Genomic DNA, 17556 nt, shown 5'->3' with positions numbered 1-17556 from the left:
CTGTTCAATCCAGAAGGAGGTAGAGAGTATCACGCTGTGTGCCCTGTGTGTGAAGGCTATCTAAGTACGTTTGGTAAGGGGCAGCAAATAATATTTTGTAAGACGTGCGATGATAATATAAACTTGAAAGATCCTACATATAGTGATTATTTTGTCACTTTCGATGTGGTGAGGGATGTAAGAAGTCTGATAGAAGCGAATGAAGACTACTGTATTAATGTTATTTCCCGGCGAAACAAAGAATATAATACTATATTTCGAGATTTTTATGATGGGCAAAAATATAAGCAATTTGTGGCATCATTGCCGGCCGATCGTAAGGAGAATTATTGCACTGTGACATTTAATAGCGATGGAAGTCCTACTTTCAAAAGTTCCAAATATTCGATATGGCCTATACAAATTGTAGTGAATGAAATTCCGCAAAATGTTCGTTCAATGAAAACTATTATTTGCGCGCTTTGGTTTGGGCGTGACAAACCAAAAATGACCTATTTTCTACGTCCTTTTGTCGACCATATGAATGAACTTTCCGAAAATGGAATAACGTGTCAGTTAAAAAATTCACCAAGAAAATTATATTTGTATGCATTATGTTGTTGCGTAGATGCTGTTGCACGAGCGCCTATGCAAGGTACCGTTCAGTTTAACGGCTATTATGGGTGCAACTGGTGTTTGCATCCAGGTTTGCGAGTTCGCCACAACACTGGGTATACTATCAAGTATTCTATACTGGATGAAGTTCCTGAAAGACGAACGGCAGAAATTACATTTAATTTAATGCAAAGATTAGTTGAATCAAATATTCCGATGTTTGGTATAAAAGCGGTTACTCCCCTGCTCCTTTTAAATTATTACGATATCATTGATGGATTCGTTCCATGTTCACTTCACTGCGTTGATCGAGGTGTAGGCAGTCAATTTACCAACTATTGGTTAACTCCAAATAAGCCCTATTCTATTCCTCCGAATAAAAAAAAAGCCATTGATCAATTGTTGAAAAATATCAAAGTGCCAACTCAATTAACACGATTGTCACGTTCTTTGAGTGATCGAGCGTACTGGAAAGCAGTAGAGTGGTGTAATTGGATTCTTTTTTATAGTATACCGATATTAAAATTTATATCTCAAGAAATCCCAGCGTTTGAAGTGTATATGAATCACTGGTCGTTGTTAGTTGAAGTCTATTATATACTATTACAAACTGAAATAACTGTAACAGAATTACATAGAGCAGATTTGCTTCTAAAACAATTTGTATTTGATGTAGAAATTTTGTATACAGTTGATGCAATGACTTACAACGTACATCAGTTACTACACTTAGTACAGAGTGTTGCTGACTGGGGCCCATTGTATACACATAGCGGATACGTATTTGAATCAGGTAATGGAAAAATTAAGAAAACTATTTATGCAGCTAACGGTGTCTTAAGGGAGTACCGTCGCTACGTAACTAGTCAGTTGAGAGGGCGCTCAGATTCGTCTTTGACTCACGTTGTTACAGTTGAAAGTTTGGCAACGACGCGCTTCTGCTACGCTTTGTATTCATAACGATAACCTCAATATCGACACCACACATATCAGCGGTTACTGTTCGTCAATATTTAATTTCGAGTGAGACTTAATTGAACCAAAATGTATCGTTGCATTAATGCCATATTTTTAATGTTGTTGTTACTATAATTTAACAATATTTACGTAAAAAATCTGCGAAGATGTTAAATGTTATTATAATAAATATCAATTTTATTTGAATAATTTTTTCTCAATTCAATTTCTATCTTAACAAATATATCAATGACGAGCGGTGTGAATATTTTGAAACATGCGCACACGAGAGAGCACGTGGCGAAAATGCGACGTTGCCATATCTCCAACTCGCTGTTCTCAGTTTCATATTTTGGACAGAAATTATTTATTTATTATTCTCACAGCTTCTGAATGATATTTTTTCGAACGGATATCGTTTTGAGATTATTTTTTGCATACCTCAGAATTTTTTTATAACATTCTCATTTTTAAAAGCTTAAATATTCAGTAAAAAGTGCATTTTCCCATAAGACTACATGTTATTTTTAATCGTTAATTTCTCGTCTCACAGCTTCTGAAGGCTCACGAAATTTGAATCACAGTTTCTTAGCACTATAATACACCTACCATCCAAGTTTCAAACGATTCTCATTTTTAAATCACTTTCCGACGGTACTCCCTTAAGCCAAGTGTGTCGTTATCTTTCATTTGAAGAATGTGTAAAAAAACTAGAAAAACGCGTAGAAATGAAAGACGATTCATTATGTATGGACTTTATAAGATATTTAGATGATAATTATACTGAAAAAAGTGTTAAGTTTGCGTATAGATATTTCGGAAGGACGGAAACAAATGAAAACGTTCTAAGGCAGCACGGACTTTCAATAGAAACAGTCAGAGCTTATAAAAAAATTGTTAAAAACGGGTGTCCATTTAAGTCATGTGAAAAAATATTGTACAGATCAGACAATTCATTTGCTAGTTTACAAAATGGAGATTATATAGAAATTCAATAATTTCTTGTAAATATGGCGGATGGAAAAGAGTACGTTACATTTAAAAAGGTCGAAGTGATAGGTGATGATAATCTAGTCAGTGATGAGTTACGCAACATAAAGCAAGTTACAGAAATACAGCAAAATATTGATATAACATTGACAAAAAATATTGATAAAACGTGTGTTTACATGGAAATTGAATGCGGTAAATTTATATCAAGTGTTCCGAATATGTATTGGAAATAAAGTGATTTACCAATGTCATGTATATATTTTTCTACTTCTACTTTATATTATTTAAATAAATATACCTTTAGTTTTTGCATAATTAATTTTGATTTTATATTTTGCGTTACTAAATTAACAATTTATTGTAGTTAGATATGATTACTTGATTTTATGTACTTTTTTATAATACTATTAACTTATCGTTGAAAGTATTAAGTTTAGCTAAAACTAAATATGTATTTGAAAATTTTTCATAAATTGTCCATATTACTATTCATGTTCATTATGTAATGGACAAAAAAGAAAAAGACCATCTAGTGTTAAATTCTCCATCAATTTTTTGAACATCTCCATTTTCATTGATAAATGCCGATGGATTTCTGTAAAATCTGTATGCGTTCGTGAAAATCTATACTTAAAATTAAAATTAAGAATCTGGATTTGACATCAAATCTACTTGGAACCCTTAGTAGTCTCAAAGTATTTATCAAAGTATTTATAAGGTTCAGTACCTACAATTTTGTAAAAGATTATAAGTTATTATTGATATAACAGTCAGTATTTCACGTACAATTTACCGGAAGTGATAAAATCTATCTAAATATATTAAATACCTACCTAGATTTGTTACGAAATTCAAAAGTTTGTTCAAAGAATTCACCTACAGTTATCAGCGAATCCACCCGAGTTAAAAAAAAAAGTTCTCCTTAATCCACGTATATTTCTCTAGAAATTCATCTTAATATGCCAATAAATGAACCTGAATTTTCGAAAAAAATATACCTAGAACTATTGAGGAATCTACCCGGATTTAAAGGGAAATCTGTCGAGATTTGCCGAGAAATCCATCTAGGCACACCGAGAAATCCATCTAGATTTGCCGAAAAATCCATCTAGGCATGTCGAGAAATCTATCTAGATTTGCCGAGAAATCCACCTAGATTTGCCGAGAAATCCAGCTAGTCATGTCAAGAAATCCATCTAGATTTGCCGAGAAATCCATCTAGATTTGCCGAGAAATCCATCTAGATTTGCCGAGAAATCCATCTAGGCATGTCGAGAAATCCATCTAGATTTGCCGAAAAATCCATGTAGGCATGCCGAGAAATCCACCTAGATTTGTCGAGAAATCCATCTAGGCATGTCGAGAAATCCATCTGGATCTACCGAGAAATCCATCTAGATTTGCCTAGAAATCCATCTAGATTGGCCGAGAAATCCACCTGGATCTGCGGAGAAATCGAGCTGGAATTTGGGAGGATTCTATCAGGGAAATCCATGCAAGAATCCGATTCTGGAAATCTATGTAGAATCCATATAGAATCTATACAAATCTACATGGAAATCTAGCTAGATATCTATATAGAAATCTAGCCTTGATTTCTTGATGGATTTTTTTAATAGGGAGAGTGCACATAATTCATGTACCTGTCAGTGAATCATTTATTTATCAATATTTACAAATATAATTATCAAAATTCAAAAAAACTGCATGTTTTTTAAGTTTTTCGATACACACCGGAAAGATGTTATTATTTCTTGGATTATCTTAAAATTTCTCTTGAGAGATTTTGATAAAAATTCATTTTGCGTAATTAATTACTATAAATTAAAGTAATGAAAGTAATTTTAGTAATTAATTAATTACTATTAATTTAAAGTTTTCTATGAGATCATTTAATTATACGATGTGCTTTCAATTAATTTTAACAGTTCTTATAAAAGATCTCAGAAAGAGAAGTCATCGCCCTGAATCAACCAAGCTTTATGAGATTCCTTATGAAATTCATTATGACAACTCCTATGTGATGGAGGCCAATAAGGATGCATTACGTCTCATAAGAGTTCTCAAAACCCCACATTAAACAGGAATTTTTAATCATAAACTTTCCATAAGCGTGGTGCTTACAGTATACTTACAGTAGAGATACCAAGTCGAGATTCCATAGATACTGGCATGTCATCGTCGCTCAAATCAAATTGATCATCTTCTGATGTACTTATAAACTGGACTGTTGAATGGCTGGCTTCATCACTATTTATAAACTGGCCTGCTGAATGTGTGTACAATTCCTTGCTGCTGTCTGGAATGATTGCCTCTTTATATATTGGTAGAGCACCAAATGACGTTTCATCGTCATAGTAGGTAGAATTACTTTTTCTGTCTGGAGATAAGTTGTTTCCAACTTCACGCAGTTTGATTTTCTGGTGGCGTCTACTATAGATCTCCTATCAAAACATTAATGACAATAAAATTATATAATTGCCTTTTGAAATATGACTATTATGTAAAACAAATTTCTGATATTTTCAGTTTTTGAATAGATTCAAATTGCATTTCATGTACACATAATTTACTATATCGATGAAGTAATTTGAGCAATGCTAATTATTATGTATTAGTTTGGTGAGAGAAGACATTTAGTGAAACCAACCTCCATATCATCTGTATCAGAACTACTGCTACTTGACATCCGCCTTTTTTTCGCTGCATGATCATATTTTGTAGATCTTGGATGACTATCTCCTGTATCTAGATATCGTTTATACTTTTTTGGCCTATTAGCCATGTTCTTATATCAATATGATAAAAATCAGTTTGATATGGCTGCTTCGTCAAAACCAGAGACAATGAGATTATTTTAAAAGCAATGTGAAAATCACAAGCTTCTTATGCCGACTGTACCTACAACGTGAATGAAGTTTTGATAATTCAATTTATTGTTATCGCTTTATAACTCAAATACTCAATCTATCACAACAGTACCTTTCGTATTCAGGACGTTAGATGAATTAATTTTTCGAAAATTCGAATGGCGTCATTGCGTCTAATTTTAATAGCATTGGCCGTTAGCGAGCAGCGAATTGTTGGCCTGAGGTGGCCCTAGTGCGTATATAGAGGTTGCGTTCGATTATCGCTCGGTGTACTGTTCGGTTCGCTCGTTTCAACTGTTCGCTCGTTCGAAAGTCATTTCGAGTCATCGTTCCAACCCATTAATAATGTAATTAATAAATATTTTGACACATGTACCTTGTCCTATGCACTTATTGTCGAAGCAGAATGACAGCAAGGGGTTAAATTACAGTGAAAAATGTCAAGTTCTCAAAAATAACCTGCCAAAATTGTAACCGGAATGAGCGAAAGGAGCGAACCGAAAAGTACACCGAGCAATCGAACGCAACCTCTATCTCTCTCTTTCTCACTCGTCTGTGCTGCTGTGGTCTCTCTCGAGTCTCAAGACTCAAGACTCAAGTCCCGAACAAAGAATAAAAACAAAGAGGGAAGCCGAAGAGAAAGTCAAAAATTGCCGATGGTTGCCGGTGCTGGTGCGTGTATGTATTATGTACGCAAGTTTGTTTATAAATACAAGGTGATTAATAAATAACTTGTTCGTGAATCAACAGTATCTGTGGAAATAAGTGTTGTTTTACACAAACATGGCTCAAACAGTATCGCATGCTTTCGTGTGGATCACAAAGGAGAAAATTCTTCAAGTGGTCACTGTTGAAGAGTTATGCGATTTTCTAGTACCGGAAAATAAGAATGATCTTTTAAGAAACAAATTTGTTCAAATGCGTGCAAGAAAAAAATCAACTAAGGACGCTATCCTTTTAGATTTAGGAAGTAAGTAGGTTATGGTCAGAACTTGCAGAATTTCTTATGAACACATCAAATCGGGTATCTTTAAACAAAATGAATAAAATGAACGTGATCTTATAATCTGATATAAACTTCCCGTGTGTGCAGCATTTTTAAATTAACAATAGCAGTAATTTGTAAGATCATCTTTTCTTATTATTTTCCAGGTCAAGATGAAATGATAGCTGCATCTATTGATAGCGAGTTATCCACAATTAGACATGCTGTAGTTAATTTCTTGAATAAGAAACAAATAGCAGTTATCGATGTTCAAAATGTTCAGCATTTTTGTGATACCCCACCAAAGCATGCACTTCAATTTTTAGAGTATACTACTTACCATGGTAAAGAAAAGGATGAAGATGATTATGAAAAAATATACATCTTTGCGTTAGGAGGTAAGATCTTGGAAAATTGAATTTTATTTAGTGCAATGAAATTACAATATTGTTATTCAATTTACAGATGATGAGAAAGTATCGATAGCATTCAATGAATTCAAGCACAACATTCATCATGCACTTGTACGTGTCATTGATGATGATTCAGTACAAGTAGCGTCCATTGAAAAAATTGAGGGTCTTGAACCAGAGAATAGATCAGATTACAATCAGTGGGAAGTTTATGCTGGACTAGAAATTACCGCTGAAGAATATACCAATTATCAAATCTTAAGATTAGGATGTAAGTTACAATTATTTATATTTCAGTAACCTTTTTTAATAGTTTTTTCTTATTTGTTTCTTAAAGGTTTTCTAGAATGTTCAAGTTTTATTGATATGTATAATGGCTTCGCACATGCTTTGGTTATTTTCAAACCAAGTAATCAGAAGGAAGTCATTCCAATTGATTTTGTGTACGAGTTCAAAAAAAGCCCTCCTGAAACGGCACAAGACTTTGATAAGAATAAACCTTATTCAGGTCGTTTAACTTCTTCTAGCAGATACAGCGCTATACAAATATTTGAATTGGGCCGTAAGTACTGTTGTAGAAGTATGAATTTATAAAATAAACTTATATAATAAATAATTATATTTTAGATGAACAAATATTGAATTTCAAGAAAATGAACGAGTAAAAAAGATTGAACATGAAAAAGTTCAATTCTAGTGATCTTCGAAAATGTGACAGAACTGTATCAGACTACAGTAGTGACAAAGAAGATTTAGAATATGACAGCGAGCAAAGTATCTTTGAACCTGCACCAAAACGAACTCGGCAGACAGTAAGAAAATTAAAATTATGTCTATAACTGTATCTAAAAATCTGAATTTTTTAATTTTTTTAGAAGCATAAGAAAAAACTTAGTTCATCTGAAGAAAGTGATGCAAAACATCAACGGAGGGCAGATATTTTGTTAAGTTCAGGATCAAGGAACATGCCTCAACAAAAAGAGTCTCACGCACATTACGACATGGATGATAATGAAGTTCTGAACAACAGAATTGCGAATCATGTGCATGCAGTTATTCCACCTACTTCCTTAACAATGCCACGTAAAAGAACTCCTTTGGGGCCTAACAATTCATCATACCATATAACAGCAAAGAGTAAAAAATATAAATAATTTACTGGATCATTTTGATATTTTTATTTGATTTAATGTACATGTAAATGAATTTTCGAAACTTCATAATCGTAAAGCACAAAACAAAGTTATCGATCACAGCTCCAATGATGAGAACAATCTTCCAAGTTCAGCAGTGAGACAAACACAAAGATATAGAAAAAAAAACAGAAATTTGGCAAGATTCAAACGTCAAACAAACTCTACCAGGACAGTTTACCGTGAAAAATATTACACAAACGATGGAAATCGATTTCATCTATCATCACAGGATTCTGACTCTGATGATGGGACCACGGAAGAGCGTGAAGTCTTCAAGCGTTTTGATGTCCAAAATCCAAATTCTGAAGAGGTTAGTTTCAAATCAAACGTTAAACCTTGAGTTTAAAAGTAAGAAATAATAATTAACTGTTCTACAGGCTGTGGGATACATTCATTTAGGTTGGAATATCAACATACTGTATTCTGATTGGAAAAGATGTAAAGTAGAGTCTACAGATGAGTATTCTTTTATATCAAATCTATCAGACACGATGTTTGGTAAAGGAATCCTCCAATTATTTTTACAAATCAAACCTTATATGAAAGTGGCTGATGGAAAGCCTAGAAGAGAAGTCACTGAAACTGAGTTGAAAGTTATAAAACGTAAGTAAGTTTCGCTCTTAATATTCGGTACTTTCTATTATTTATCGCACATCAAATAAATTTTTTTGTAGATTGTCTTAGATACTGGATAAATACTAAATGCCCAGTATTATTGACTGAAAGACCAATGGACATTATACTAAGTACCACAAGGGTGATATTATCAAACAAGATATCAGCTGAATTCAAGAAGTATGAGCAAAAAAAACCAAAGAATGTTTCTTACATGAAATCTACAAATTTTATTAGAAATCCAATCACGTCGAAGTATACTGAAGACTGAGTCAATCTACTTTTATAAAAATAGTCAATTCTTGTCAATCCTTGTAGCTAATATTGACGTAATATTATACTAGTTGGAAAAGAAATTCAAGATTATTACAACTAATTCTATTTAAAAGTAAAAAAATAATGTTAGTTTTGATGAAAAATATGTTTTCAGTGCGACTTCTTAATCATTTTATTAGATATGTATTTTCATTATTTTAACAATCATTTTAACTTTATTGAAAAACTCAAATAGAAAACGAACCTGCAATCATATGTCTTGCATCAAATTCTAGTTGTGGAATTAAAACAGACCATACTTTAGCCGTTTATATTGTGTCGAGAATGGAATGGAATCCTAGTGAAATAAAAAATTGAAAAAAAAATTTTTTGCGAGATAGTACGTGAGACTGAATAAGGCATTCATATTCACTTTTTCTTACTGTTGCGATTAGAGTAAACGTTGCATAACTTTTAATAATAATATCGTTTATGTTAAATGACGACGACTGTTTAACTTATCATTGTTAGCGATGTAGGACATGTTTTTACAGACATGCAAAATTTATCACAATATATGTACAACTTAACATAAGTAAAATAAATAAAATATGACTAGTGTTGTTGATTATGAAATATTCATTCTATTATTTTGACACTACCTTATCGATATAAAAAAAAAATTAAAATTTACAATTAAATTATTTTTTTTCTAAAATTTGTATTAATCCGTGCGAAATCCGTCCATTTTCCGTATGTTTTCCGTGCGTTTTCCGTACGGAAACCGTATGGAATTCGTACGGAAAACGCACGAAAAACGTACGGTTTTTTTCGGACAAACACCGTACGGAATCCGTGCGTAAAACGCACGGAAGACGTACGGATTAAGTAGGGAAATCCGTACGGTTTCCGTACGGTTTCCGTACGGTTTCCGTACGGTTTCCGTACGTATATTTGTGGCGGGGTGGTATATACAGAAACAGACAGTGATAACAATTTTTCTATCAGATATAAATTGATAGCTGCAATGAAAGCTCGAATAAAAACTTGTGTGAATAATCAAGTGCTTGTCGTAACTTGACCATGGGCATTCCTTGATTCAGGGAAAAGCCATCGTTCAAGATATTATTCTCTTGAAAATAAAATAATTATAAATACATTTGGTTTTACGCAGTACTTGTTAGTTAAGCAACAATTACAGCTCTTAATTATTTTTGTAGAATATGTATAAATTGGAAATTTGAAGCACTTAATGTCAGACAAGTTGTTCGAGTTTTTGTTATAGCAATCAATTTATATCTAATATAGACACATGAGTTATTGTTATCACTCTGTCTTTGAATCTTGCTATTTCCTCTTCTTAATTCATCTTCTGTAGACAAATCATGACTAGTGTTGTTGATTATGAAATATTCATTCTATTATTTTGACACTATATTATCGATATAAAAAAAAATAAAAATTTACAATTAAATTATTTTTTTTCTAAAATTTGTATTAATCCGTGCGAAATCCGTACATTTTCCGTATGTTTTCCGTGCGTTTTCCGTACGGAATCTGTACGGAATTCGTACGTAAAACACACGGAAGACGTACGGATTATGTAGAGAAATCCGTACGGTTTCCGTACGGTTTCCGTACGTATATTTCTGGCGGGGCATATATATAGCTTGAAATGCAAATACAATCTCATACCTATTCTTCCTATCCAATATACGGACAATTATAATTTGATACCAGCAATAAAAGTTCAAATAATGACTTCTATGAAATGTCAAGTACTTTTCATAACATGATCCTGGGCATTCCTTGGTCCAATGCAAGGCCATCCTTGAAAGATATTATTCTCATGTAAAAAATTCATATATATCCATACAGCAGTGATTGGTCGAGTACCAATTACAGCAATCAATTATATTTGTACTCATACACCTGTGTTGTAAAAGACAGGCATGAAAATAAGTTGCTTTAAAAAAAGGCATTGATTAATGGAGAATATTTCAATCCAAACCTTGTCGTACTTCAAGTTTTTGGTAAATATGTATTAATATAAAGTTGAGTACTTTTACCAATTAATGATAGATTCTGAAACTATAGCAAATGTAGATGTTATTCCATATATATATATCCCTAAAATGAGTCCTTCATGGCCAAAATTCTGCTAAAAAGTTGGACATTTTCTAAAATTTTAAACGTAAATTTTGAACCGTTGAACTGATATGAAGTTGTCCGTATAAATGAATAAATAAATTAATATATAATAAGTCTCATGAAAATTCCAATGTGGAAAAAGCTCAAGTGATATTCTTTTATAGAGCCATCATAGTGTATCTATTTATCAACTGTTCACCCTATGAAAATGTTATCATCAATTGCAAACTTACATTATTTTGTACACTGATTTCATCTCTATTTATATCACATTGATTGCTTATATCTGAATATGCACAGGATTGATTGTTAACATCTGAATGGGTTTGAGATTGATTAACATCTGAATGTATGTGAGATTGATTGAAACCTAAATAAACTATTTGATTTTAATATTTTTCAATTATTTGAGTATAATTTTAAGGAATTATCCAATCATTTTTTATCCAATATTATTTACAAAATGTTAATACTTTTCTATGGCATGTATAACTGAATAATTTTGAATTAAATTGATTCAAACGTAGTTCTGTAGTTTTCAAAAGATTAAAGATTATAAAGTCAATGTTATTTTATCATAAACTTTTCAATATTTTCAATTATACAAGCAGAAAGTAAATCTATGAAAAAAATAGAAATCAGTGATAACTTGATTGTATTACCTTCTGAATTGGATAGGACGTCCACATTGAAACCTGATTGTTCATTATTATCTGTAAATGATAGTTGATCAGACTGCCTTAATTTTATAAATAAACTATTGTGACGTCGGGGTCACTCTCAGGTACGCTTGGAGTAAGCGTAAACTCAGGGTTGCTCTGATTTGGCTATCGTGTAACACATAAGCCGGGACAAGCAATATTGTTGCGTTAAGAAAACTGTATGCTAACGCGGAATGTAATAACCAAATGTTATTACGAACACACCAGACTCACGCTTAATGTGTTCTTAAAGGACTTTAATGAAAATTCACCAGACTCACGCTTAATAAATTTCCAAAAAAAAGGGCGGATTGCGTAAAGAAAGAAAAGGATAGCCAGATATAAGATTTTACTTACTGTTATTTTTTCTAATTACTTATTATTAAGGCTGCGTTCTCTCTGCTCTTTGGCCTCTTTCTCTCTCTATATATTCTGAATATATTTGGGTGGCTTCTTAATTGAATTTTGGCTGACTTTTTCTTCTTTGATGCTTCCTCCAGCACTCACTCACTGGTAATCACTTCTTGTTAGGCACTTCCTGGTGCCCACTCCACTCTGCCCTCCAGTCTTGTACAGAGCTTTTTATAAGCAGTGGGTGGTTGGGTGGAAATCCCTCTCCACAGGCCCATGAAGCGATAACGGCCAAATTTTGTATTGGTGGGAAATTTTCTAATCATATCTAGGATTTCTTTATTGGTCTGTGGGCGTGAATTTTCAGAGAGAGAAATGGCGGTCCCCTTTTAACTTGGGCCCTTTTCTCCAGAGATGGCTCTCGGAGTGCCACTTTTAAGAGCAAGAGTAACGCTATAGTTTATAATTACTTACACAAAAGCGTACTAAACTTAATTAATTTTAAGGATACATAGTGATTATTATAAACATTCAGATAAATCCAAACCTTTTACGATTTATTATAAAATACATTATTGTTCTAATATAAAATTATTTATTGGTTATTCGGTGACAAAAAGATGCGCATTATAATAATTTACAAAATTGATGAAAATCTATTTAATATTACGGATATTTTCTTAAAATTCGGTGGAAAAAAAGATAGATTGCATTTTTATGGTCCCCTTCCATTATCAGCGTGATAGCACTTCATGATGTATACGCGATGATCGTAGGCTCCTGTCAACACATGCGCGTGGGACAAAGTAGGATAGAGCGTTGATTGTAAGGCCGAGTACGCAGGCTCGGGCCACTATAAACACTTTATCTCGAACGCGTTTTCATCGTGGGACATCAGGAAGGTTCCCACTCCGTTCGTCATATTTAATAATTAAATTAAAAAAAGCTAAGTTACGGCTAGCCGTCACACCCCCCACACTTAAACGATTGCTAGAGGAGTGCAACGAGGAAGAGCAATCGAAATTTTTATTCTAATTATAAAGATCTTGCTGTAATCATGCTGTAATCAAGGTTTTATCATTTTATTTGATAGTTTATTAATCTCAAAGATCTTGCCCTAACATGGGAGGAACCCAAACGATGGTTTAACTGCTTGAGATTGTAATGCTGGAATCGAATTACTCTGGTTGTGTTGTGTTATTTCATTTTCTGTTGTACGTAGAGTTGGATATAATTCCTGTCCAGGAGTGGCGGCAATATTTGCTGGTGATTCTACATCCCTTTTCGCTTCTGTAGGTTTCGGTGCTAAATGTATCAGAAACGTAGTTAAACTATTCCATATGGCCCCAATCAGATGAAAAGACTATCCATAAATGCTATGTAGAGTTATTCCATTGATGAGGACTTCTATTAATTTTTTTGTAGTTTGGATAATTAGTATAATTACAAGTATACCGACACTGAAAGTACCAAAGGTCATAAATTTCATCCACATTTTGTTCCAGGTATTGACTACTAACTGCTCCATTACATTCTCGTTCATTAACCTTCCACTTATTCCGTTATTGTCTTTTATGGCGTGTCCACGAATTTCTCGGGTTACATCATTTATTACTGCAGATTGCTCCAAGGGGAACAGGATTCTGTTCATTTAATCTTGTAGATCCTTTTCTGTATATATTCCGCTGGTGGCTAGTGAGGGAATATTCTGGTACTTCCAGGTTAATCCAGAAAAAGGCCTAAGAGTGGTGGGTGGTTTTGCTTCTACTGCTCTTGGTAAAAACTTATACCAGTCATCATTGAAATAAAAGAATGTGGGTAGGAGAGCATTACAATCAACTACTGTCCCATAAGCCTTCAAAATATGTGTTTTGGGAGATAAGAATTTGGTATGGTTGTTATGGATTACTTTTAGTTCAGCATAACATTCGTCTCCTTGCGATACTTTCACATCAACGGGTATACACTTAATGATGTGCACTACCTCTCCTGCTGTCACAGTCATGTATCCGGGTCCTTTCATGAGATTATAGGCAAACTAATCGGGAGATTGACTAGCAATTGCAAGTGCATTTCTCATAATTTCTCTTTCTTGCTTACAGCGATGTACGACAACATCCTTGTACATAAGACTTAATTGTACTTTTATGTGACGTTCTACATATACAAACTTAGAATTTACATACGCAAATATATCTCGGTTGTTCATTGATATTTTCTTACTTAGAAAAAATGCATTATTTTCGACAATATAGACAAATAATTTTGGGTGTTCAGTAACTAAAATTTCGTCACCACATAGATTACGTTTAGATTTGGGTATTAACACAAAAGCAATGTCTTGTGTTACTAACGAGTATAAAGTTTGTTCTATTTCACCTTCAATTTTATTAGCTGTTCCTTCATACAATATTTGATACCGATTAAATTTGCATACATCTTTAGGTATACTTTCCCAAAAAGTGTATCCTCCTTCAGAATCTATACAATGTTCACTACCTAAAATACATCTAACGCCACTACGTAATATTATTTGGTTATTATCTAAATCGACAGAAGCGGTATATTCTTGTAAAGTTACTTTTATTGGGTGGTTGGGTGGAAATCCCTTTCCTCAGGCCCATGAAGCGATAACGGCCAAATTTTGTATTGGTGGGAAATTTTCTAATCATATCTAGGATTTCTTTATTGGTCTGTGGGCGTGAATTTTCAGAGAGAGAAAGGGCGGGCCCCTTTTAACTTGAGCCCTTTTCTCCAGAGATGGCTCTCGGAGTGCCACTTTTAAGAGCAAGAGTAACGCTATAGTTTATAATTACTTACACAAAAGCGTATTAAACTTAATTAATTTTAACGATACATAATGATTATTATAAACATTCAGAAAAATCCAAACCTCTTACGGTTTATTATAAAATACATTATTGTTCTAATATAAAATTATTTATTGGTTATTCGGTGACAAAAAGATGCGCATTATAATAATTTACAAAATTGATGAAAATCTATTTAATATTACGGATATTTTCTTAAAATTCGGTGGAAAAAAAGATAGATTGCATTTTTATGGTCCCCTTCCATTATCAGCGTGATAGCACTTCATGATGTATACGCGATGATCGTAGGCTCCTGTCAACACATGCGCGTGGGACAAAGTAGGATAGAGCGTTGATTGTAAGGCCGAGTACGCAGGCTCGGGCCACTATAAACACTTTATCTCGAACGCGTTTTCATCGTGGGAAATCAGGAAGGTTCCCACTCCGTTCGTCATATTTAATAATTAAATTAAAAAAAACTAAGTTACGGCTAGCCGTCACAATAGAAAAGAGCCTTTTCGAAATTCTCATAAGAACACTTTCATTTTATAGTGATTTTTCTTTTCTATCAATTGCGTAAAGCTTTTCAGTTAGTTTTAAAGTAGTCATTTATTAGACCTACTATGTAAATAAGGCACTAATTTTATTTACAGAATTTATTGTTCGTGCGATCATATACTCTAACTATTATCAGAACAAACCTCCCAATTTCTTTGCGTGGGAATTTCCCTAATAGTTTTAGATACATTTCCAGAAACTGGTAGATCCAAAACTTGCGAAGTCGAAGGTTGTCTCCATAATGCCGTATCAGCTTCACCTTTCACTCTATAATGCATTGCGGCAGCATTTTCCCATAAACACGTTCGAAACTCGTTCAATTTGACGCCGCTACTTTCATAGAATTGAAGAATCTAAAACATAAAAATATATACACATGCTTATTATATTATACTATAATAAAATTATACTATATTATACTATAATATGGCTTTGTACCAATCTCAAAACTAAAAATATTTACTACTTACACTAAATATTAATTGATCACTTTAAGCCAACGTAGCATTGTATGCTGCCAAGTAAAGCGGAATTTGAGTTGTTGATATTAGTGAATGGTTTTTTCTGACTAAAATCCATAACAATTTAATAAGATCGCCTAAAAAATACATGTAAAAAATTAACAGTTTCGCACGTGTTTTTAATAAATAAAAATCTTTGTTTGTTCTCACTTTTGATCTCATTAGATGTTGTCATTTCAAAAATAGTTTTAGTATATTCTTCATTTCCATTGTTTCTATATGCAATGTTCTGTCAGTATCTGATTCCAGCCAGTAACTGAATTTTTATTCGTTGATCACCAAAATAAACAGTATAAGTGGTGATGTTGTTGCACTTTCACCTTACATATAATAAGTTGTTTTAGTGTTTTACTTCCAACCTTCACCATAGGGTCTCTATGAGCTTGATATTCTATCTGATTTTTCAGAGTGATCCCCAACCTCTCCTTCAATTTACGTCTAAAACATGAATATATTGTTTAATGTTACTGCGCTTTACAAATATTATAATTTACTTTTGTTTGAATCTAGTTAAAAGGCGATCCTTCTGATATAAGATTAACAAACGCAAGCTTGAAATAAACAATTGTCTACCCAATCTCCATAACGCTAGCAGAAGTGCCAGTATCTGCAGTCCAAACAGCAATTTCCAAACACAAATATCATCAGAATATTAATTGAAACCTTCACCAATCATACAGAGCAGAATCTCTAGCCAAAAGCAGTCCAGCTTGGTTGATATTTGTTTTTTGTTGACAGCATCTTTCCACACGGACCGTTATTCCTTGCTTAAACATAATGTCATCTCATCCTTGTCTCAGTTATGTTGCTTGTTTGATGTGATTCATGTAAATAAATGTGACAAAAGCAAAAGTTTATTACCTCGAAAAGTCTTCAGCTGCATCAAAGCTGGTAATCTCTCACTGGCTCTCTTCCCATGTCTTGGTCTTGTCCTGCTCATAGTACCAGAGAGTCCAAGTATTTTGCAAGGGATGCTTGAACTCTGGTGGGTAATCTTCTAAAGTAATTTTTAAATAAAACTATTAATTGTTCCATTCACTCACTAGACACTGCAATTATATACAATATATTTTAGTTATATATATCACTGTTTACCAAGTGTTCAGAATGTTGAAGTAAATTCAAATAATTCAACTTGAGTTAAATAATTCATTTCAATAAACTAACTCAGGGAGCTCAGGCACTGAACACTGTACATTTAGCCTCAAATAATACTCTCCACCAACCAAAACAAACTTGAAACGCGGAATTCGGACACGGGATGAAGAGTGAACGGCCATAAGTACACGTTAGACCTAGATGCACTACGAATGGGGAAAAACAATTTTTTGGATGGGTGACCGGATTCGGAATAGTTAACTAACGAAGGTCTGGTCTGTTCCTGTTCTTCTATTAGAGTCTATATTCGTTGATATTAGCTATTTAGCTATAAAGTATAAGCAAGAGTTGGTACATATGTATGTGCAATCAGCACCACCCGGCTTTCTTTATATTCATGGAATCCGCGACCAGTAAGCCTTTGTCTTTGTTAATTCAATTAATGTTCTTACATTATTCTTGTGCCATTAATATTACTATTGCAG

General features: G+C 33.2%; 1 protein-coding gene and 1 pseudogene across 4 annotated transcripts; one reads left to right on the top strand and one right to left on the bottom strand.

Annotated features, from left to right (window-relative positions):
• The first annotated feature begins 5736 nt into the window (after window positions 1-5736).
• On the top strand, window positions 5737-9438 carry LOC131663337 (uncharacterized). Of its 4 annotated transcripts, none has more exons than XM_058933712.1 (9): window positions 5737-6086; window positions 6165-6384; window positions 6567-6797; window positions 6865-7083; window positions 7150-7374; window positions 7440-7624; window positions 7688-8318; window positions 8386-8611; window positions 8683-9438. In XM_058933712.1, the coding sequence occupies exons 2-6, from the start codon at window positions 6198-6200 to the stop codon at window positions 7475-7477; spliced, it is 900 nt and encodes a 299-aa protein (XP_058789695.1). In that variant the 5' UTR covers window positions 5737-6086; window positions 6165-6197; the 3' UTR covers window positions 7478-7624; window positions 7688-8318; window positions 8386-8611; window positions 8683-9438. The 4 variants fall into 4 exon arrangements, with proteins under 4 accessions (XP_058789695.1, XP_058789691.1, XP_058789682.1 ...); XM_058933708.1 differs by having other exon boundaries at window positions 5737-6092; XM_058933699.1 differs by having other exon boundaries at window positions 5737-6384.
• A 6136-nt stretch (window positions 9439-15574) lies between these two features.
• LOC131663036 (eukaryotic translation initiation factor 4E-like) lies at window positions 15575-17171 on the bottom strand (annotated as a pseudogene).
• Between the last annotated feature and the right edge of the window lie 385 nt (window positions 17172-17556).

The sequence above is a fragment of the Phymastichus coffea genome, unplaced genomic scaffold, assembly GCF_024137745.1.
Source record: "Phymastichus coffea isolate CEN01 unplaced genomic scaffold, Cenicafe_Pcof_1.1 PCOF00002, whole genome shotgun sequence".
Taxonomy (NCBI): Eukaryota; Metazoa; Arthropoda; class Insecta; order Hymenoptera; family Eulophidae; genus Phymastichus; species Phymastichus coffea.
Note: the sequence above shows the minus strand (reverse complement) of the source record. Positions and strands in the feature narration are given on the sequence as shown.